At 38.4% G+C, this 23,624-nt stretch overlaps 4 protein-coding genes across 10 annotated transcripts; 2 read left to right on the top strand and 2 right to left on the bottom strand.

Annotated features, from left to right (window-relative positions):
* The first annotated feature begins 589 nt into the window (after nt 1-589).
* On the top strand, nt 590-8,909 carry LOC140792788 (uncharacterized). 3 transcript variants are annotated; one of them, XM_073143986.1, is made up of 15 exons: nt 590-637; nt 764-845; nt 4,707-4,988; nt 5,109-5,351; nt 5,440-5,513; nt 5,601-5,760; nt 5,837-5,861; nt 5,965-6,054; nt 6,428-6,599; nt 6,719-6,792; nt 6,913-6,982; nt 7,368-7,439; nt 7,522-7,655; nt 7,953-8,026; nt 8,529-8,909. In XM_073143986.1, exons 4-15 carry the CDS (start codon nt 5,156-5,158, stop codon nt 8,582-8,584), a joined length of 1,197 nt encoding a protein of 398 aa, XP_073000087.1. In that variant the 5' UTR covers nt 590-637; nt 764-845; nt 4,707-4,988; nt 5,109-5,155; the 3' UTR covers nt 8,585-8,909. The 3 variants fall into 3 exon arrangements, 2 of the variants coding, with proteins under 2 accessions (XP_073000087.1, XP_073000086.1); XR_012109821.1 differs by lacking the exon at nt 4,707-4,988 and having other exon boundaries at nt 598-845; nt 8,529-8,718; nt 8,816-8,909; XM_073143985.1 differs by lacking the exon at nt 4,707-4,988 and having other exon boundaries at nt 594-845.
* A 238-nt stretch (nt 8,910-9,147) lies between these two features.
* LOC140792786 (uncharacterized) lies at nt 9,148-16,294 on the bottom strand. 5 transcript variants are annotated; one of them, XM_073143980.1, is made up of 14 exons: nt 15,923-16,179; nt 15,569-15,702; nt 15,196-15,257; nt 14,887-14,974; nt 14,740-14,801; nt 14,572-14,665; nt 13,975-14,436; nt 12,628-13,077; nt 12,405-12,557; nt 11,930-12,028; nt 11,746-11,829; nt 10,445-10,598; nt 10,292-10,361; nt 9,148-9,780 (listed from the first exon to the last, which is right to left on the bottom strand). In XM_073143980.1, the coding sequence occupies exons 2-14, from the start codon at nt 15,665-15,667 to the stop codon at nt 9,639-9,641; spliced, it is 2,019 nt and encodes a 672-aa protein (XP_073000081.1). In that variant the 5' UTR covers nt 15,668-15,702; nt 15,923-16,179; the 3' UTR covers nt 9,148-9,638. The 5 variants fall into 5 exon arrangements, with proteins under 5 accessions (XP_073000081.1, XP_073000079.1, XP_073000080.1 ...); XM_073143978.1 differs by having other exon boundaries at nt 15,569-15,722; nt 15,923-16,157; XM_073143979.1 differs by having other exon boundaries at nt 15,569-15,722; nt 15,927-16,064.
* A 1,741-nt stretch (nt 16,295-18,035) lies between these two features.
* Nucleotides 18,036-21,099, top strand: LOC140792543 (UDP-galactose/UDP-glucose transporter 3-like). Its single transcript, XM_073143612.1, has 7 exons — nt 18,036-18,279; nt 18,366-18,463; nt 18,549-18,679; nt 19,077-19,107; nt 19,864-19,967; nt 20,274-20,395; nt 20,490-21,099. Exons 1-7 carry the CDS (start codon nt 18,170-18,172, stop codon nt 20,914-20,916), a joined length of 1,023 nt encoding a protein of 340 aa, XP_072999713.1. The 5' UTR covers nt 18,036-18,169; the 3' UTR covers nt 20,917-21,099.
* A 148-nt stretch (nt 21,100-21,247) lies between these two features.
* LOC140792542 (UDP-glycosyltransferase 75C1-like) lies at nt 21,248-22,888 on the bottom strand. The gene has a single exon (XM_073143611.1). It carries the CDS (start codon nt 22,725-22,727, stop codon nt 21,336-21,338), a length of 1,392 nt encoding a protein of 463 aa, XP_072999712.1. The 5' UTR covers nt 22,728-22,888; the 3' UTR covers nt 21,248-21,335.
* Between the last annotated feature and the right edge of the window lie 736 nt (nt 22,889-23,624).

Here is a 23,624-nt window from a genome sequence, read left to right as displayed (position 1 = left end):
TTAAATTTGGTCTTGTTATATCTTTCTTCGGTGCTCAAAGTCCCATCACATGCAAAGTTTTAGGTTATAGTCCTTCTATCATATATGGTGTGCTAACTTTAGTTTCTCTTATTTTGAACTGCCATTATTGAACTGATCTTTTTTTTTACTTTACATCACTCTCACTGGAAGCCATGATCAAAGGAACGCCAATTATACATAAGAAGACAAAAGAAAAGTGCAATAAAGTTTGTTAAAAGCTTTATATTTTTGTTTAGTTGGCTAATGACATGGCATCACAGATATACATATCACACACTGAAGCAAAGCTAAGTGGAGCCCCGATGCATACATAGGCTTAACGTGTACAAAATCGGATCAGTCTAATTAAGTGCACGCTTCTCGTTCATCGTTCCTTGTACGAATGGTGGACTCTACGATCCACTAATCACACGGCCTAAATTAGATCACAACATGTAACTTAAACATCAACCAGGATATGGGAAGGGTGGGGTCCACGGGATGGACGCTTCGATTGTGTATACGATACGCCGTGGAGCCAACTTGTACACCCTAGCTTCCTATATATGAATTATAGAAGACGGCTCGTGATCACCTGATGCGTGATACGATTCCACCGGCAGCAGTAAAGCATGCGGTGGGGAAAAAGGAGGGAACTCTCCCTTCCCTTCCTCCACCTTCTCTTCTAAAATGCCTCTTCTGATCTTCTCCCTTCTCTCTCTCTCTCTCTCTCTCCACTCTTTCTCTCTCTTCTCTGTCTCAGATCTAACAAGGCGAAGGGAAGGAGAAGGAGCAGCGAATTAAGCGTGTAGAAGAAGCATCTCGTCGTCGTCGATCGCTTATAGGTGAGTTCTTCTTCTTCTCGCATCTAGCTCGCAATGTATTGGCGATTTGCTTCCTCTAATCTATCTAGTTGTTTCGATTCGATTACGGTTGGATCGGACGTTGAGATCGTGATTTCTTTCTCGTGAAGTAATCTCTTGATTCCGCTTCAGGAAGAGGTGGATTGAGTCAGTAGCTTTTTAAAATCTATTAGATCGAATAAGTATATATATATATTCTTCTTTATCTATTTTGGTCGCTAGTTTGGTGTTTATATTTTAGATCTACAAATCGTCGTATGTCGAGATTTTTAGGTTGCGGTTTTGGTTTAGGGAATTAAAGTTGTTATAATTAGCGAAAATACTCAATGCGGTTGCTCTTTTTTAGGATAAATTAAAAAAATTTAACTCTTACCTTTTATGCGTAAAATCAAATAAGATTTCAGTTGCATGATTTTTGGCCCTACGTGGTTTAGACTAATATGAAACAGCACAAATTATCAATTTTATTGTTAAGAAGTATATATTTGTTATTCATATTTTTAAGATAACTGAATTTGTTTATTGTTTGATCATATATTTAAATAGAGGTATATTATAATAGTTGATGCTCCTAATTCTAGATAGGAGAATATAAAAGAGGTTGAAAGTATATTTTATTGTAAAATTTAAATAATAAGGTAAGGTGACTAAATTTAATAGAGAGAAAAGGGTAATTGTAATATTTTTAATTTTTTTTGTTAAGTTTAGATGAAAAAGATAAATAAAAGTTTAGAAGGTAGTTTGTCAGTTCCTAATTTACCCTTTTTATTTTCTTTTATTTTAAAATAAATTAAAAGTAGCTTAATTTATGAGTCGTTGTTTGATTTGAGGTTAAGTCCGAAACTCTATTAATTAATTTTATTTGTTAGTCTTAATTTTTTAAGAATAAATTTAGTTAGATATTAAAAAAAATAAAAAAAAATATTTAGTTACTGAACTAAATTAAGTTAGGAGTTTATGAACTAGTTTAAAAAAAATACCTCATTCCTAAACTCAAAGCAAATAAGACCTGAGGTACAAATGGTGGCAGATTGTCGTTGGCTGCCAAATGAATTACCCTGTTGCAATTAACTGCTGGATGACTTGATGATCTGCCCATGATATAAACCTCGTAAAGGATGACAAAGAAAGGCCTAATGGGCACCTTAAAGCAAGAGTCTTCTGACATAATTCAGACATCTAACCCATCTTTCTATCCTCTCTATTTGTATCTTTTGCTCATTCTTTTACTCTTTTCTATCTCTATCCACATGACTTAAAAGCTACTTCGTTCGTCTCTTTAGCTCGGCATTTTAAAAGAAGTCTGCAATGCCTTCAGGCTTGCTTTGTCCTTTGACTATTCCTTCTGCGGGAAAAAAGAAAGTAGAGCTTGGAATTATATCCTCCGGTTCGAATAGATCGTTTTGGAATATATATAGGAATCGTGATGTAGGAAATCTCTGATCAGGAACTGTGACCATGATCATCTTCTTGATCTGGTCCTCGGGGTCTCTCTTAAGGATAGTCCATCTAAGTGGTGTTGCCTATTTGATTAGTGGTCCTAGAAGAGTAACCGACAGTTAACTAACTTATATAAGTGGGTAGCTAAAGTAACGTAGAAGATAAGTGCAATAATGGATCCCATATTTAGGCCGAAATTGGTGGGAATTGGGATATGTTTGGGCCTTGCGGCTGCCAATTTTGTATTCATTAGCCAAGCTGCAGAAATTTTCTGCAATCTGGTGCAATGAAATTAATCCATTTACTGCCATCTTTGAATTTAAGTATCCTATTTGATTTGGACTTTTAGAATTATGGCACAAACAATTGTTAGTTCGTACAACGTCAAAGAATCTTCCGAGGCAAGAACAAGACAACAAAGTTAGCCGCCCCCTGGTAACTAGCCAAACACGAGTAAGCTGAACCTTGCTTTGTGTTTAGCTAAAAATTATATTAAGAGAAATTTACATATAATACTCTGCATTTTAATAAAATTATAATTTACATTATATATTAGCAATGTATTTTTTAATTTAGTGAATATGTGCAGACAATTTTAGATTAGATTTGAACTAATAATATTTAGTCAGATGAGGATATTTACTTTAAATGGATGATGCATTTTGATAGTTTAGAAAGTTATTATATACTAACAAATAATTCAGAAGGTCGTAATAGAAAATAGTGTTAGTTTAGATGGTGAAATGGAAATTATTCCTATAATTTCTATTGTATTATTATATCTTGTTATTTTAAAATAAAAAAATAAATGAATGTTTAGATATAGCATCTCTTCATGATAATAACTACTCAAACTAATAATTAGTTAGTTACTCAGCATCCTTCAGTATTTTAACTTCTCTAACTGCTTCTACTTAACTAAATACCTAGCACCACTTAGTTTGATGTCCTTTTATTTTCTATAAATTAAAGAAGGTGTTATTTTATTGATATACTAAAAACCTTACTATCTGCTCTTATGGTTAATTTTTATTCTAAGGTTCAATTTTTTTTAAGTTGCATCTTATTCATAACAATCTTATATCCTGAAAATATATTGCCTTCATTATTTTTAATCGCAACTAATGGATGACAAATTTGTTCAAGAGATATTGCTAGGTTGTTGCAAGAGTCTAGCATTTTTAATTTTATTTATAGTCTAGTAACTTTGATTTTTTTTTTTTATCTTCACTATATTCTATTTAGTTCCTACAATTTTTGAACAAAATTATTGTACATGGTAATTTTAAATGATTATTTCAAGTACTCTATATTCATCCATATTATTGTACTCTATGAAAAGAATACAACTATAAGCTATGGCTGGAGAAACTAGAGTTTGTCCTTACGGTGATAAAGACTGTAAAAGAGACTTTGATTATCTTTGTGATCAAATACAAAACAAATGATTCTAGTAACAAAATATATCTCATCTCCAATAACTTTAAATTTTCAAATAACATTGCCGAAAGGAAAATAAAACTCTAATATATATGGTCAATACAATGCTTAATTATTCAAGTATTCCGAGCAATTAGAGTAAAGCAATCCTAACGACTATACATATTTTGAATAGAATACCTTTTAAAATTGACGAATCTTCTTATGAACTATGATTTAATTGAAAACTTAACTTATTATATTTGAAATCATAGGTGTGTAACTTATATTAAATTAACAGATCTAAAAAGATCAAAATTTGGAGCAAGAACTAATAGGTGTTTTTGTTAGTTATGCTTCTAATAACAATACTTATCTTTTGCTAGAGATGAATACAAATGTTGTACTTTCTTATTGATTCTGGTAAAAAAAAGAGAGATAAATACATCTATTATAAAAATATTGATAATGATATTGTATTAATATACTTGTATGTGAATGATATGCTAACTTTTAGCAAAAATAATTTATATATTAAAATCACTAAAAAATTCTTATTATCACACTTTGATATGGAAGATTTATGTATTATTAATAATATTACTAGCATCAAAGTACATAAAGATGAAAAATTTCTTGCATCATCAGAGAAAGTCATTATACTGAAAAGGTTGTTAATATTTTTTTTCTTATTTGTTTAATAAAATTTCGATATCACAACTTGAGAACTTGTAAGGGTTAGTGGAAGTTTGTAGAAATTAATGTTTCTACCACTAAGGGGGAGAACCTAGATGCCCATCGGGCAAGGTCAGGCGTAGCCCAAGTTTGGAATGCGAAGCCCAACTCAAAGCAAGAAACACAGAGTTCTTTAGATGAACTTGAGAAGTGACTCGTACGTACAGGGTGGTACTGCCCTTTAAAAGGTGATGCGGCATTTTTGTCGATTTCCCTGAGCTCGTTTGACTCGGTTATTTTTGTTCGTAGATCCGAATCATCTGGCTTTCGTCAGATTGCTGAGCTGCAGCTGTCATTCTTATTGGCCTTACTTCAACGATCCTATTCCGGCGGAGCGGATCCTCTGCAGGGATTTCCTGCAGTCGAGGCACTTGGCTGCGAAATTACCAAGTAGCTAAGCAAACCGTACTAATTTCAAAAAAAAAAGCAAACCGTACGAAATGCTGTGGTCGCAGCTGTAGAGAATCCCCTCTCTCCGGACTCCGTCCCTCCCTTTCTAGACTTGAAACAATTTTGAACGTAAAGCACCATGTACGTCCCGTTTTTCCCGTGGACATGCCTCGAATTTTTCTCTTCCTTAATCCTCTTTATAATGGCGTATACGCTCGCCTTCTTCCTCCGACGTTGAAGTAAATTTGCTTTCCTTTGCAGCAACAAGAACTACAATAACAAGTGAAAGCTGAGCATTTCTAAATGTAATGACGAGAATGGAAGATCCAAGTAGTTGCAGGGAGAGGTACACCCGGTTCATGGAGGACTCGTGCTGCACCCACTTCTGCCTTGGGCCCAACCCCATGATGGCTCGATACGTCTACGCTCTTATTTTTCTCGTCACAAACCTCTTGGCCTGGACCATCCGAGACTACGGCCACTCTGCCCTCTCCGAGCTCCAAAGTAGGCCACTCTTCTCATTTTGTTTCTCATTCTACTTTACCACACTGCAGGATTAATTTGTTACTGGAGTTTAGTCTCATCAATGCAGGATTAAAAGGTTGCCATGGTGCTCATTACTGTTTGGGTGCAGAGGGTGTTCTAAGAATCAGTTTTGGTTGTTTCGTATCCTTTAAAATTGATCACTGCAACATAGGACATGTAGAAAAATCGCATATTTAATTTGGCGTTGATCCTTAACTCTTGGTTTAGTTGTTCTTCTTTGTCATGTTCCTCTCAACTGTTAACACAAGAAAGCTGGAGGACCATCGGACAAATTGGCACTCGGAGTGGTGGCCTGCCAAAATTATCTTGTGGCTCGGTTTTATGGCCATTCCATTCCTTATACCCTCCGCATTTATCCAGCTTTATGGTTAGTATTGGTCATGTATTTTAGTTATCTATTGTCATTACTTGTGCTGATGGTTAGTGTTGGAAAACGCTTTCAGGGAAATTTGCGCACTTTGGTGCTGGGTACGTACACTTTACTCATTTACCTTCTTTCTTGGCAATGAGATTGCGATGCATGAAGCTAGTGGAAAGATGTTTCACCATGGATTTTGCTTTCTTAAATCAGGGCATTTCTTCTTATTCAGCTCATCAGTTTGATCAGCTTCATTACATGGTTAAATGACTGTTGCCGGTCAGAGAAAAATTTAAAGAGATGGTATGCTTCTTGTCGTAGGATGTTCTCTTTCAAGTACAAGTACTATAATAATTTAATGGGGATGTGATCTCGCAAGTGAAATCTCTAAAAGTGCACGTCTTTTATACTGTTCTTAGCATTAAAACTTTATATATCAGAATTAGCAGCATAGTCAAAATAATAGGCTGAGCTGCTTTTTTACAGCATTTTTAAGAGTTGTATAATATAATGCAAGCTTCAAAAACACTGGCAATACCTTGGTCAGAGACACTTCTACTTGCATCATGTATGTCTTTGATCCTGGATGCAAAATTGAGTACTGTTATCGACTACTTTTTGCATATGAATCCTATGTCTGATTCTAAATTTAACCATTACAATTTTTTATCTGCAGTCGCATCCAAGTGACGGTTGTCTCTATTGCTGCGTATGTTGCATCACTGTTGGGAATTGTCCTGATGTATGTTTGGTATGCACCTAATCCGTCCTGCATGCTCAACATTCTCTTCATCACTTTGACGCTAGCTCTTCTACAACTTATAACATTTGTCTCCATTCACTCAAAGGTAAATGAGCACTAATGTCTAAAGTTTTACTACAGACTGCAGCTATTTTGTTTTACTGCACCTTTTCTGAAGCCATGTCTGTTATAATTTGTAGACCTAATTACGAGCATCTTGAACAGGTCAATGCAGGATTCCTGGCACCAGGTTTAATGGGCTTGTATGCTGTCTTTCTTTGCTGGTCTGCAATTAGGAGGTCATTTTTCTGATTTCTGATTATACGATCTTATTGTTTACAAAATTACAAATTTCCACAAAAAACAAAAACAAAAACAAAAACAAAGTTGGCTGAGTCGTTCTGTCTCCTCTGTTATAGCGAGCCACCCACAGAGGTTTGCAACAAGAAAGCAGAAGCTGCAACAAATGCGGACTGGGTAACAATTGTGGTAATAACCTTGAATAACGTTAAGATCCATGAGAAGTATGGATTTTACCTTGTATTTCTCAAATTTCTGTCTCTGAGAATTTAGTGGGCAAACAATTATGATACTTTATTGCTTTAGATAATTGAATAATTCCATATTACATGTAAACTAAGGGCACCTATTAAAATCAGTCGGCACATCTTGTGGTTTTCTTTTTCTAAGCCTAACTTTATTCCAATATTGAGTCAGTATAATCTTTTTAATAATATATCTGAGAACAAGGACGACTGTTTAAAACAGAGAAACATATAGATAACAGTAATCTTTCCTACTTGACGTGTATAAAAATTGCATATAATGCGGAAGCATATTCCTGTTATCTGATCAGAAGTTTATTTGTGGGCAGAGCTTTGTCATTGCTGTACTTGTCATGGTTATGGCAACATTTTCAACGGGAGTAGACTCCAAATGCTTTCAGGTTCATATCGACTAATCTCATCCAGTACTAGTTATGTGTTCATCTGATGTAATACTAGATAACTTATATCCAACCTATGCAGTTCAAAAAGACGGAAGCAGAGTCAGAAGATGATGTTCCATATGGATATGGATTCTTCCATTTCGTTTTTGCTATGGGGGCAATGTATTTCGGAATGCTATTCATCGGCTGGAATTCACATCAAACCATGCAAAAGTAAGTTTACATCCAAGTGAACTTGGAGGTCTCATCTTTCTACTTGCTGAACTAGACACAAGTGTGCTCACGTATCCATCTATGCATGTCATTTCCTTGCTAATTTCCTTTTTGTTTCTCTTTCCCTTTTGCTTTCGTCTTTATCTCTTTGCAATGGGTGATTCTGAATCTAGCCCATCTTAGTTACTTTGGATTTTCGTGCTCGCATTGAATGATACAATTTGAATAACTATTTAATGGAAAGATTTGCACTATTTCTAACTTTCCTTTTCCCGTTTTTCTTGATTCCATCGACAGATGGACGATAGACGTCGGATGGGCCAGTACCTGGGTGAGAATTGTAAATGAATGGCTAGCGACCCTCGTGTACAGTAAGTATTCATCCTAAAACAATCATCTTATTTCTAGGGGTTATTACTAGAAAAAAATTTAAGGTTTAGTAGTAGTAAGACTTAATTCTTAAAAACTAAGCACATCTTTCTATGATGGACCTACTACTACCTCATCCATTGAGTAAGAATTTACATAAAATGTGAGCTTAAAAGTTCATTCTTATTATTACCAAAATCTAAATTTTTTTTTATTTTATTTTTATAAATGCCCCCCCTATCCTATTTCTAAGTTATAGCCTGTGTCGAAGTATTTGAATGTCACGCTTGGGATGAGAAACACCAAATGTAATATGGAATGATCGGCATATCAGCTGACCACCTTCATATGTGAGCTAGGAATAAGGCTCGGCATGAGTCCGAGCTCACTCGGCAAGCCTCGACTTCTATATCGTCACCATCATATGTTAGATATCGCAGACTTTCCATATCGTCTTAAAGTGTAACTAACTTGCTCTTGAATTAATTGTCAACTTGATTACAGTGTGGATGCTGGTAGCCCCCCTTGTTTGGAAGACAAGGCGAGTGGAATCAACGTAGCGCCGATAAAATACATGTATAGATCCTCATTTCAAGATTCCAGACTACGATTCTGTACAAAAGAAATGACTCAGAGACAGCATGCTCTCCGTCGGGGCATACAACTCGAGTGCTTAGTAATTAAACACGAGAAGGTCGAGATTTCTGGACTTAGCAAAATTCCACACTGTACAAAGTTTTCCTTGTTTGTTTATTGATTGATAATCTTTGGACTGATGTGAGTATGGTTAGGACTCGAGAACTGGCGACAACAGATAACTGAAGCTACAGGGATGAGCCCATTTGGGAGAAAAAGAAAAATAAAAATGAAAACTCGTTCGGTTCAGATTGCTTCTGAAAGATGATCAGATCCATAAAAAGAAGATTCTTACCAGAAAAGAAAAGGAGGAAAAGTAAACCTGGCCGCAGTACATTGATATTGAACAGTCCATTTGATCAGCCAAAAAGACAACTTCAATAGACTCACTAGATGAAAGAGAAAAAAGTTTACCCAGCAATGTCGGCAATAAAAAAGCAATACTCTCTCTCTCTCAAAAAAAAAAAAATTGAAAGAAAGAAAGAAAGAAAAAAGAAGAAGAAAGAATACTGACACCGTTAATACAGGTAGCTTACACAAAAGTATAATTCTCATTTCATACAAAGCCCACTTGACTAACATAATATCACTGAGGTGATAAACACACCAAACAAAAAGCCCAACCAAAGAATAATATCTGATCATATAATTCATAAGGCAACAAACTCCTGAAGGAGCATCAGGCAGGGCAACATAACATATCTGTTTGTACTATAGTTAATATACACCAAGGAGCTTGGAGAGAGCTGCCCTCGATGGCCCTTTTCCCCAACAGATATTCTTTTGATCCTTCTTATCCACAAACCAGTACTAATGAAACTAAAAGTTGCACTCTTTAATTCGTCAACGGCACTCATGAATCTTCATACTGGGGCTCGCTGGTTTCTCAAGACTTGCCAGAAAGGTCAAAATCTCGGTTTAAAGAATTGCAACATGGTAGATACATGCAACAATCAAAATAACATTTTCATATATGGTCTACCCAAAAGGGTTTCCTCCAACAGAACCAAAAGCATTTGTGGTGCTTGGCTGGGAGTATCCTCCGGGAGCTGAATGTTGATCCGTGCCTGAAGTGCCAAAAGGAGGTCCAACACTTCCAGGAGCTAAAGCTCCTTGTGATCTGTAATAATGCACACAAGAGACTTATCAAAGCTTGGACCAGAATTAACTCTTCCAACTTTTATTTGAAAATTCATGAGAAGTGTCTAAAATGAGGGAAGCCCTAAGCTTGGAGTGCCATCAGAGACCAACAAGAAGGTGGCTAAGTCTACCTCCCTATGTTTAATTCATGATTGTCTGATCAAACATTTCACCGAGATTGTACGAAACTGGCTTAACTGATAGCTGGTGCTAGTTTTCTGGTGCTAAGAATAATAGCACAATATTCTATAATAAGTTTGTAATAACTCATCAATCGGTGCCAGAATAACATGGTCAAACAAAAAAAAAAAGTTTTGCTTATTTAGACAAACACAGTTGGCATATTTCAGATACTGCTTGGGGCATGACAAAAATATTTTTATCCAATTCATACTAAAAGATTCAAGAATGTTCTAACAATTCAGCCTTCTCTATCAATTATCATTGGGGGGAAATAAATATTAAGAAGAATACCATAAAGGAAAACTTACAATACTGGCATCACGTTATATAGTGCTTGCTGGGCCATGTTACTTGGAACTTGCTGCATCATGTACTGGCCTGACATTCAAATTTGAATTTATCAACATTGGAGGGTCAGGATATCAAAGAGCAGATAAGGAAATACTGTAAAGTAAACATACTTGGAGGCATAGCTGATGGATAAGATAGCTGGTGGAACAATTGCTGTGGAGGCACAAATTGTGGAGAAGAAACTCCAAAGCTGGAGCTGTGCATTAAAGTTGGTTGCCTGCTCATGTTTGGTGATGCCCCTTGCAGAGATGTCATGTTCGGAAACTACATTGTCATGAGAAAAGAACAATAAATATCACCTATGTAAAAAGATAATAGCGTAGAATCAATATTCCTTGTAGGTAGTAACAAGAAAAACTTATTTTCCTCTGGGAGAGAATGTGACATGGTTTTCAAAAGGTAACTAAAGAGTCAGCAGATAGAAAATTTTCAGCACAAAAATAGCCTAGAAGTTCCCCATGTTGTTCTTTTATGAAGCAAGATGAGAAATTATTGTTAAATTCCCAGCCAAAGCAAAATTAAATGACAGAAACTATCCATGAATGACGTCAAGACTGTTCACAGTTAAGAGTAATGGTATTAGATCTCCCTCGTTGCAGATTAAGGTCATGACTTGCCAAATTCTCAGCCAAAGCAGACAACAGAAACTTGACAGGAATGACAATAAAGCTGGTCGACGGTTAGAGTAATCTACCTCCCAGGTTGCAGCATAAGTTCCAGCAACTAAGGAGTGACTCCTCCAAAATCCTCTAGTAAGCGAGATAGTTCACTTGAGGGAGAAAAGTAGCTTTTGATTTAGCAATGTCTTCCGCTCTAAGGCACAACTAAGCCAAATAACCAAATGAAACTTAACCCCCATGGCAAATAAAATCTCTCTAAGAGATTCTACTTGATGTAATCAAGAAATATACAAACATAATCCAATAAAGAGTACACCATTTCACGCCCTGTGATTCTACCTGTTTATACCTCAACAATTCTAGCCATTAACAATCTTAAGTAACCATATTACTGATATCATCAACCTCTTCCATCTTTGACATTCCACTTGTTTTCTTTTTAACATCAGTACACTGATAGTCACTTGCTATGTCCTTCGCAATACTCCAGAGTCATTGCTAAATCAGACGGTAAATCTTGCTATCTTGACAACTGCAAGATGTAGTTGCACTCATTTACTTAGTATTCTAAGTCATACAACCTCTTAATTCTATTTTGAGAATTCAAGAGCTATCTTCTCAAATGTGGACCCACACTATACCGCTGTTCAGAAAACAAACAAAGCAATTATAAAGGCAAGATGGCACAAGGTCTACTGTTTACTCATGGAAGAATCTTCTTACTCACATAGCTATGACTATTTACCAAAAATTCCAGATAACTTCTGCAACAACCAGAGGAGTGTGCATACCGTGGGAGCCTGAATTACAGCTGGCTCATTTGCAAGATCAAATGGGTTAATGGACTGTGAAGGCTGAGGCATTGCTGGCATTGTCTGGAAGGGAGAAGTCAGAGCAAATCAGGTTCAGAAGTAACTAGCTGAAGATTACCCTATCCTTACAAAGGAAATGTGTAAACAAACAGATAAAACATACCATGCCTACAGGATATTGCAGGGTATATCCAAGCTGCGGACCTCTTTGCCAGCCTGCTATTGATACAGCTGTTGATGGATAGAACGAAGTGAAAAAATCCTGCAGTAATTCCATATTAATCATAAGTTCATAATCATCATCCAAACCTTTTCCCAACAATATGATATGATTAGAGGACAACTTGAATAAGAGATGCCTTTTGACAAACTTTTATAACCAGTTGTCAACGACTCAACATAATACTACTTCTAGAGATTGGTGTCAAATTCCCAGCCAAATCAAAACCAAAAAATAGAGGGACAAACTGATAAAGCTATACCGCCAATCATCAGTTCGAGTAATTTACTTTCTCGATTTTGAGGCTCAAGCTGAGCAAAACCTCCAGAAAATCCTCTAGACATGGGAATAATCTAGAGAATGAGAAGATGATTATATCATCAAATATGAGTCCATAACTAGATGCGTCAGTGTCTACCTGTGGGAGTTCTTTCCTTCCACTAGAGTTACTCGCCATAGACGTTGGTTGTGCTGAAACCCCATTGCTAGTTTCTTGAGGAACTTTTGTAGCTACATGAGATTGATGTTCAGCTAGAGCACTAACAGGGGTGGCCATAGATCCTTGAATACTCTAAAAAGGAGAGTGTAATATGTTAAAACAACCTTTTTCTTAAATCAGTGACAAACAGAAAGTTACTGACCTGGTTGTTTGGAACTCCAACAATAGGAACATTATACAATGAATTTGGAGACTGATTATTCACAGAAGGAAAAAGTGAAGACAGTGGCTGCTGCATCATCGGCAACTGCCCTCCATCAACAGATTTCTTCATGGAATCAACAGCAGTTGCAGGCAAAGTCGTACCATGGCCTGCAGATGCAGATCCAGGAATTGCTAGTTGGGCAAGCGCAGATTCCAGAGAGTTCACACTAGTAACTTGAGGCTCTTTCTGCTGGCTGAAAGCATCAAAAGATGCCCAATTGCCACTATCAGCTGACGGAGAGTTAGTTTTCTGAGAAACATGTGGTGGTGGTGCAGCAGCAGGGGGGTCAGGCTCTGCACTAAAGTCAATCAAACTTACTGGTGTTACCTCCTTTGACTGGGTTGAGTTCCCATCTCTGGATACCATGCTATTTGAAGATGACATAGTCTGCAATTCTTAAAAAAGTAAGTATCACTCCGAATCAGGGACTTGAGTAAGAAGAACACTACAAATTGAAACATCTCTATGAAGTCAAAGGAGAAAGGGACTTGAAGCATTCTAAGTTCCTAACAGATTCATTAGTCATTCTGTAGCACAGCAAATGGAAAACTGGATAAAGTATTACAGAAAGACTGGCAGAACCATGAATATTTGTATAGGCTGAGAAACAGCCTTCCTAGTGAGCATTTCAATAGTGTGCATAAGTCAGCGAGCACTGTGAACATGGCATTGGTTGAAAGATGCAGAACCATTAGGATGGTTTTTTTTAAACACAAAAAAGATGCAGAATGGTTTTAATTGACTTTGTATAACAAACATGGAAGAGCCCCATTAAAATAAGTACATGTATTAGACTCAAATTACAAAGAAATGGGATAAAATAACTAATAGAGATACCTGTCATTATGGAATTGCTCTTCATTGTTTTATTGTTATCAAAAAGATCTCTGTAGTTTATTCTACTATAAAATCAGTCCTTATGGTGGCAACCTTTCTTAATAACTCCCTATAATTTTAAGCCATAGAGAGTGATCTTTGTGGTGAAATAAAACCACATGAAGTAATTCTCAAATGTTGCAAACAGAAGAAGGTCTATTATAAAATGAAATCAGCACGATCAATTTTATAAAGTTACAATCTATTCTATTACCAGTAGAATTCAGATCAAGAAATGATAAACTATACAGGATGACAGAATTAATGCAAATATTGCATTGGATTTGCATGCACGAGTTTAAAAGAGAAGAGTGGAATGAAGACAACGCCACAAATCAACTAAAGGAAATTCCAATGAGTAATGAACTTATGCACCAAAATAATTCTATAAAATACTAAAAATTCCACCTGTGCTTTTGTTATATTATCATCGACTCGGGCTTCCTTTGGTTGGGGTGCTTCCTTTGATTTGGGGGGTTCACCAACCTGAAGTGGAGGTGCATCATCACCCAATATATCCCTTATAGGTCGTACTGCAGGGGGACTTGGCCGGTCAGCATCTTTTTGAAAATTTGGTGACCCACCCTCTGGCTTCTTTGGGTATCTTTGGTCTTCAAGTTTCTGATTTGGGTTCATATGTCCAAATTTATCTCGATGCCTGTCATCTACTACCTCAAAGCGACGAGGACTTCTCCTGTAATCACCTCGATCATATCCAGGACTCCTTTCCCCATATGCATATCTGAAATTTTTCTCATCATTCTGTCCACCATAACTAGTACGTCCACCATAACTGTCATATGGTGGACTTCTCAAGCCACCCTGATATGATTCTGACCTTCTATTTTCACTATACTCTTCTCTATCACCCTGTTGAGTAATGTACATGGATACTTAGTCATATGGCAAAAGAGCGAGAGGATAGTAGAAACTTCACAATTTTCCACATTATCAGTGAAACTTGACAAGCAAATGTTATTATAGCTATTAGCACTTATATATCACCTTTGTCCTTGGAGGTTTGTCAACATTCTTTTCCCCAGTATATCTTCGGTCCACATAAACATGCCTAATGAAGTCCCTCAGTCTGTCATTGTTACTGAAACCAATAGAATAGGATATATTACGATTCTAGAGAATACAAAGAGACCAAGACAGAGAAACAGCAGTAACCTGCTGTCAGGAAATGAATGACGTTGTGAATCCCAATCCTTAAAGTAGATTTCCCTGGCACGCTGTCAGTAGTGCCAATAAGTAAAATTATTCTGTTAGGGAGCAGTCTAAGATAAAACAACATTTAAAAAGAAAAGCCAAGAGTACCTCATTTCCCCCTTCTTGAAGGGAACTAACTTCTTGAGAAGTAAATTTAGCCATTGACACTGATTTTACACGATGGGTGAACTCACGACTGAAATGAACAATTTCAAGTCATCAAAGATCTTCATCATTGTACTATGCTCGAAATATATCAAATATCTGTATGAATTATTAATTCATCTACATATATTCTTCATCATACTAAGCCCGAATATACCCGGAGTACTTGGACACAAACCTGACAAGCCTATTAATCTACTGAAAAATAAAATTACAATAACAACTGTAATTATAGACCAAATAAACTCTTACTGTGCTCCACTGCAGTTGGTACAAATGAAGGTCCAGAAATTTGTGCAGACATACTGTGGCCCCTGTTCGAGTTAGTATGTCAGCAATCTGATATTTAGATACCATGCATCTTGAACAAGTTTATTTTTCAAAGTTAGCATGTTGGCATTCTTGATTCTTTTTATTATTATTTTTCCGCTTGAAACCGAACAAAGCCACCGTATTCAGGAGAAACCCTTTAACCAGTCAAAACCAGCATACCATCTCTTTACTTATGAAATAGTTCGTCGCAACAATTTCCTATTTGTGCCTTCAGCGACATCGCGTAGCTCTTTTCACGAGATGAGACAATTAAACATACAGCGATCATGCCGCATTACAGAAAGATATTTACCAGGTTATTGCAATTGATGCATCTCTTATTCGCTGGAAGCTTCAAAAGTCCTCGGATAATCTTCTCGTTCTTCTCGTCCTCTTTCATCCGATTCGCCATTTTCTCTTCAGAGTTATTCTCTTCCTCTTTTGATTCTAGCAATTGCCAACCAAATCTAAATAAGAACAAAAGGAAAACAAAAATTATTTTCACAGTCAGCTAAGTCACAAAAAATTGTAGGTAAGATCCATTCCAAGTAAGAATAGAAGTAACGCTTAGAGAATTCATAGAAGAATCGCTCAGATCTGTAATCAATCTAATCCTGTAGTTAAAATTCAAAGAAAATTAAGACCAAAGCAAAGGAGAGATGCATACCTACTTCGATCTGAACCGAAGAATTCGAAAAAGGATAATCTAGGAATTCGACAATGGCAAAAGAGATCTAAAAGCCGATTCCATTTGTGCAGCAAATGAGAGCGTAGATTTTTCTTTTCCTTTGTTCTTCCCACCTTTTCTTATTCCCCTCGATCCTGCAAGGTGGAGGAGACGAGGGAGAGGGTGGAGGGAGAGGAAAAGGTTAGAGGTTCTTCCCGCAAATACATCAAACGTCGCAACTTAAGCCGGTGGACGACGGGTTGTTGCCGGTCTACGGGTAGTCTGATGCTCTAATGCTGTGACCCGACCGCCCAATTTCTAGAAGGAATCGACAAATCACCGGTTTTTTTAATTAACGAATAAGATATTAACAAAGCTGGAATTTATCTGGGGCAGAAGGTTATCCTTCTTCTTTTCTTTTTTTTTATCTTTAGGCGGATGCACGACAACACACGATGAGGAATTCATGAACGTTGGATAAATATGAATCTTATCGACTGGAATTATTCTAGATGGAGTTGGAAATCGTAAGATTCTTTCACTTTTGGAAATGGTAGAAGTAAAATATAAATTTGCAACGGCTACATGCCTGCAGATATGTCAAATTGTCAAGTGGAAAGGGTAAGCAATAGCAATCATGTCGATGCATGTAAGCCTTGTCTATTGTCTGGTTATATATTATATAGATAAGCAAATTTTGTACAATAAAATATTACTTGTTATATTACGTGAGTTATGCCACTAGCATGCATAACCTATAAAACATGTTTATGCCTCTGGCATGCATAACCAAAGTACAAATGAGATCCAATATGGTGCCGATTAATTCACCCTCTAAAACTTTGAAATGCTAGAAAAAGATACTTTTTATATTTTAAGAAATATATTAAATTTAAATGAATGGCTCTAATATTATATTGACTCAGAAATTACTCTAAAAGTATTAAATATTTAGAATAATTAAAAGGCTAATAATACATACTAAATAGCATAACTAGCGAGATATAGACATCGGTAGAATTGTTGAGACACTTTAACCACATTTAGACAGTCATTGCAAAGCCACTTGGAAGCGGGTCCCTCCACCTTTGAAAGTACCTTGGAGTAGAGCACTAGCTTCCCCAAAAATGGGGCTGCTATAGTGGTTTGGACAAAGGGCCCCACGTACCCAACTTAAACTTAGAAGGGACGTCGCCTCGGGCAGCATGAATCCAACTCCTCCATCGCCGCGCCATGCTACCCAACAGTCAGCATCATCCCCATCACGTAAACGTTCCAGGCTACAGAACCATGCAGTGCGGAGGAAGTAGCAGTCGAGAGAAATCTAGCTGCATTGGCCACCACTTCAAGAGGATTCATCTCCACGTTCTTAAAGACTTCTTTAGTAATTCTGGATTTCCAAATACTCCATAAGACACCAAAAAGATAGAAGCCAAATCACCCGCTGTCGGAGGATAGCTGAGAGCTAAGAGAGGGGATCCACGAATCCCCAATTGCTCAGGAGCTAGATCAAGTTTTAGAGCAGGCTTACTAGCAAACCACGAAGCCCCTCTAGCCAAGAAAGAGATGCTCCATAGTTTCTCGCTCACATACACAAAAACCATAGGAATACGTCTCCAAAGAAAAGTGAGGAATAGCTTGTTTGCAACTCCATATGAATTTTGCCCATAAATCAAGCAGATCGGAATTAGATTATGACCATAAATCAAGCCAAACTAATACCTACTATCTTTTCATAGAATCATACATTCGTATATATATATAAATTTTGCCACATAAGGTAATTACTAGATGCTAGTCATGGGCTAGTTAGGAGGCCGCACCGGATCGAAGTCACGACCTAGATCTCGTGGTCGGGAAAAGTTTGGTTCGAGCCCAGCCCAGCCCATCCTCGCCCACACAATGATCATTTCAACCAAAACGGATTGGACTGGGCCAGAAATTTAATGCTTCATGCAGTCAGTAGCTCGACGCGGTCCACCCAGCCACCGACCACGTGCTCCCACCAATCGAAGCTCGCTCCTGATCAGTCAACCAATCAGATTCCGCCACGTAGCAAATATGACGCTGCTCCCTCCTTCCCCCGCCTTCCTCTAAACCCGCGCTTTAACGCGAAGCTCCCATTCTCGAATCCTCGTCCTCCTCCTCTCAAATCTCTGGTAGAAATCTCCAAAGGATCGCCGGAAACCTCACAAAATCGTTTGAAAATCGCCGGATTAAGAGAACTCCGGCGAGGTCCAAAGAGATATGGAGGACCACGTCGATGGCGGAGGAGTGAAGCGCGTCTTGATCCTCGCCTTCTGCGTCGTCGGGATCTGGGCCGCCTATATAACCCAAGGCGTTCTCCAAGAGACCATGTGTGTTTTCCTTCGATTTCTCCGCAAATCTTTCTTTATTTTGTTCTGATAGAGATGGAGATTTGATTACTTGTTTATGTGATCAGATCGACGAAGCGATTTGGGGCGGATGGAAAGCGGTTCGATCACTTCCCCTTCTTGAATTTCGCGCAGAGTGTGATTTGCTTCGTCTGGTCGTTTGTGAGTAAGTATTTGTCCTGATTGGGTCTGAATGTGATTTGATGGTTTAAGGTTGATAACATCTATTTTGTGTTCGTGCGATGGATTAGTGATAAAGCTATGGTCGAGTAGTTCGAAAGGGAGTGCTCCTTTGTGGAGTTATTGGAGTCCAAGCATCACTAATACGATTGGTCCTACAATGGGAATGGAAGCTTTGAAGTATATCAGTTATCCAGCACAGGTGCTTCCTTTTATGCACATCTTCATATTTCATTCTGTTAGCATTTCTGACTCAGGATAATTTAGGTGTTTTTAGTAAATTTAAGTTATATATTATTGTATACTTTCATCTGATGGTTGTTTAATATCAGTATGCTATGTACTGCCAGAAGATAAATGTTATAATTATTACATCTATGAGAGTTTCAAAAAGGGGAAAATCTCTCTATGTCTTCCATGTTAATATATTACATATTTGACTACATTTTTCGGGGATAGAATCAGTCGATTTCGTTGCATAATATTGCTGTAAAATGATATTTGTCTAAGATTACCTGCTAATATCATTTGCTATAACTTTCAGCAAAAGCTGAAATAGAAAGAGGACTTACGTTTTTGTTTATAATATGTCTGTTCAGGTCTTGGCAAAATCCTCAAAGATGATACCTGGTGAGTTAATTATACTATTTCTCTGTTATATAGCTCTCTATTTTTTTTTCTTTCCTTTGCCTGAATGTGCATGTCTCAGGTGGAGAAGGCACAGCCACTCTTTTGCTAGATAATTGTGCTTTGCTAGTATGCTTGTTACCATGCCTGTATTCAACACTATTTAGTGTTGCATATCTTGTATTCCTAGATGTGAATTGCTTTGCTATTACCTACCCTGATTGCAGCATTATTAAATGTTACATCCTCTGCACATCATTGAGTAATGAAAGAAATAGCAAGCTTTAGTTCTTCAGCTTTTCTCTCAAGAAAACAACTTCAGTTTATCCTTTAAAACAAATGTTGATGCATGTCAGCTCCCTGGAGGTTGATATGCCTTTGTAACCCATAAATGTACTGTTCACAAAGAAAGAAAGAAAATAAAGTCAAACGGAAATGATTGTACAGAGAAGATTTTTTTTTTAATGGAGTTATATCTTCTTGTTACCATGTAAAATGAAGAAATTGGATCTGTTGCATTAAATTGCAATATGATGTGCCTTTCACAATTGTTAAACTGGTATGCTAATAGTGTACACACAAACAGTGTTGCTTTTCAAACCTGAAGTATAAGACAGATATATATTTTAGTAGCCTCATCAAGTCTGAAATATTTATAGCTATTGCAGCTTGCTCAGTTTTTTCCACAAAGCTTATTGCAATAAGCAGCTATATTTTGACTGTCTTGGCTAACCAATACGTATTCATGCCTAACCACAGTGATGTTGATGGGGACCATCATGTATGGTGTCAAATACACAATTCCTGATTACATAAGCACTTTCCTTGTTGCTGGAGGGGTATCAGCGTTTGCACTTCAGAAGGTTAGTAGTTCTTATTTGTATACATCTATAATGGTGAGATACCAAGGATTCATATACTGTAGATGCACAGTAGATATCATTTGATCATCTCTACCATTGAAGCACAAGTAGGATAAAATATCAGTGCAATCTATTGTTACCTTGTTTGTGAGCTTCAGTGAATTCTTTCCCGTGTTTTTGGTTTGACTAGACCAACAAAAACTAACCAGAAAATCTTACAGCATCTATTGCAACTCTCTAGTTTACTGCTACTGATCTGGATTCTGTAATCTTATTTATCAAATGATTGCCTCATCATTTTTTCAGACTAGCTCGAGGACCATGAGCAAGCTTGCTAACCCAAATGCTCCTCTTGGGTATGGACTATGCTTTCTAAATTTAGCCTTTGATGGTTACACAAATGCCACTCAGGATTCCATAAAAGCGAGGTAACATACTTAGAATTGATTAGTGTTAGAAAGTTATCTGAAGAACAAAGTCGAAAATTTTCTGTCTAAAGATGGAATCTACAACTTCTTGCAGGTATCCGAATACTAATCCTTGGGATATTATGCTTGGCATGAATCTATGGGTTAGCATATATAGCGGTTTATACACATTTGTTGGACCGTTGGTACCTAATTGGTCATATGGAAATGGTTATGAGGCAGTGAGGTTTTGCCAAGAACACCCAGAGGCAGCATGGGATATCATCCTCTACTGCCTTTGTGGAGCAGTGGGGCAAAACTTCATCTTCCTGACCATAAGCCGCTTCGGCTCCCTCACCAACACGACCATCACTACTACCCGCAAGTTTATGAGCATCGTTGTGTCCTCTGTTGTGAGTGGCAATCCCCTGTCGCCGAAACAATGGGGAAGTGTTGCGATGGTGTTCTCAGGGCTTTCCCTTCAAATTTTCCTCAAATGGCAGAAGCTCCAGAAATTGAAGAAGAAGAAGAAGGGTGTATGAGGAGTGGCCTATTCTTAGTTCTCTTTCCTGCATTCTTCTTTCCATTGTAACGGGGTACGGAAGAAGCATTTGTGACCCCTTTGATTTAGGTAGATTTACATGGTAAGAGTAACCGGAATGTCTCGCTGTTATTACCTACAAAGGTAATTTCCCTCAAAGAAAAAAAAGTTAATTCTTTATCAACGACACAAGCTTCATTAGGATATGGTGTGCTACTCTCGGGGACAGTTTAAATTCGACTGCTTGCTGGTATCTCTTTTCCTGTGGCCGCCATTGCAATAATCCAACAATTATTCAATTACTAGTTGTAATTTTATTGCAGAAAAAAACAGAAAAGGAAGCGTTGTCAATATGTCATATAATGATATCGAGCAATGACATGGTCACGGAATCTGATTGGCCCGGAATAAACATAATCATCATTGCCTAATAACACGTTCCGGGAACGCCCTCAGATTGCGATCTGACGACCCACCTTGGCCGACGATATCCTGAATTCTATTACGCCACGTATTTGCCCTCCTCCTTATCTCAACTGCTCTCTCCCCTTCACCCAGCACCAAATCCAGGCACCTTCTCAATTCCTCCCGTTTCACAACCCCATCCTTATCAATCCCCGCCCTCGTCCCCGCTCCCCACTCCTCCTCCACCAGCCTGGCGTTCATCTTCTGGTCCGACATCCTCGGGGCCCCCACCATCGGGACCCCACTCGCCAAGCTCTCCAACACCGAGTTCCACCCGCAGTGACTCACGAAGCAACCCACCGATGGATGCGACAACACCTTGACCTGATCACACCACTCCACTACCATCCCCTTCATATTACTCCCTGGATTTTCCAATTCTACCCCTTCGATTCTGTCATCCTTCCTCACCACCCACAGGTACGGCCTCCCGCTCTCCTCCAGACCCACTCGTAGCTCTTCCATCTGTGCTCTCTCCGACCTGGACAGGCTTCCGAACGACACGTACACCACCGATCCCTCGGGATTTGCGTCCAGCCATTGCAGGTACTCCTTCTCGTCGGGTTTGAAGAGTCCTCCGCCGTTGGAAGTCGATCCGAGGGGCATCACTGGGCCTACGGCCACCAGGTCTAGCTCCTTAATGGCCGCGAACACGTTGGGCTCCAATGCGTCGGCGGTGTTGACCAGCACGATCGGTTTATCTTTATCCAGAGACGAGAATAAGTCGTGGAAAGCAGTGAATACGCAGTGAAAGTGATCGGACTCGTCGAAGGAGATCACGAGGAAGGAGGGGATGTCTTGGATTAGGAGGGGCGGAAGCCCCGGGAACTTGACCGGGAATAATGGTTCGTCGCGGTGGGATAAGACGAGCTCATCGTAGCCGTGGAAATAGTAGTAGTAGATGGCGAAGACGGACGCGGGTTGTATCCAGTAGTGGGTGGACGGGATCCCGTGCTCGCGTGCCACCTCGGCGGCCCAGGGTACGAGGAGGGTGTAGATGATGCAGGTCACCGGGCGGCCCTGGGCAGTGAGGTTACTGACGACTTGGGAGAGGGTGCGGGAACCGATCTCTTTGAGTTGGGACATGTACTTGCTGTACCCGGAAAGCTCCCCGGTGAAGCCACCGGTGTCGTCGCAGCCGTCGGAAAAGGGGAGGTAGGAGAGCAGTCCGTCGTGGGTTTGAAAGGAGGAGGGGGACATGCGGCGGTGAGCGGCGTGGGTCGTGGAGAAGGTGACCGGACCGCCGGTAACACCTGCGATGCGCTTGGCGAGGTGGAGGGCGGGGTTAATGTGTCCTTGGAAGGGATAAGTCACTACCAGGAAGTGCTGTGATTCCTGCTGCGCCATTTTTATTGGATATCCCCAAAGAGATTGATTGGATAACTGATATGAGCAGCGGAAATAGGTTTTAACTAAGAATATAAGCTGCTTCAGAGTATGTACTCAATATTTTATATAGTGAATTTATTACTGTCTCATAGTTTTGTCTCTAATTGAAGAATCTTTTTTGTGTATATTTTGTCCGTAAGTTTCATTTCATGTCATAGTTTTACTCACTTTTGGCGTCTGACAAGACGAATCAAACTGATGTTAAATTATACGTAACAAGTGACATCATATTTGAAGTTACAGGAATCCCAGTAAATGCATTAGTTCAGAGGAAATTGAGATGCGTCCGTCTGTCCGTCACCATGTGTGGAGTTCGGTTTTGGCTAGAAATGTGGATTTCTACCGCAAGTTGTAGGAACTTCTTTAGACATTTGTGCTGTGGATTGTTTGTTCGTCTCAGAAGGGTCTCCATACGTAATTATTTCTATTGCGAAATAGGCGGAAAGAGACAACTTAATTGACATCTCAGTGTGAGTAATGGGGCCATACATAAGAAACAGACGATAGGAGCTCAACTTTTGTTTAGCTGTTCAGTAGTACGCTATCTGGTTGAAGCTATTCTGACGTGGATGATATATGGTCCACTTGATTAAGTAGATGCGATTATAATTACATATGCCACCTACTTAATTACGAGGCAGCTGCCTCATCCTAATACATCAACTATCCTAGATCTCTTTATGTCCAATTTCCACTCGTTGCTATGTTTGGCATCACGAATGGAGGTCCTGACCACCCATATATTGGATTGTTGGAAGCTTACCCTCCTTGTGATTAAGGAGATTGTAGATTAACTCTAAGCAAAAGCATTGTGAGAAAAAAAAAAAAAAAAAAAAAAAAAAAAAAAATATATAT

This window comes from Typha latifolia, chromosome 7, assembly GCF_019914945.1.
Source record: "Typha latifolia isolate L0001 chromosome 7, TyphaL0001v2, whole genome shotgun sequence".
Lineage (NCBI taxonomy): Eukaryota > Viridiplantae > Streptophyta > Magnoliopsida > Poales > Typhaceae > Typha > Typha latifolia.
Note: the sequence above shows the minus strand (reverse complement) of the source record. Positions and strands in the feature narration are given on the sequence as shown.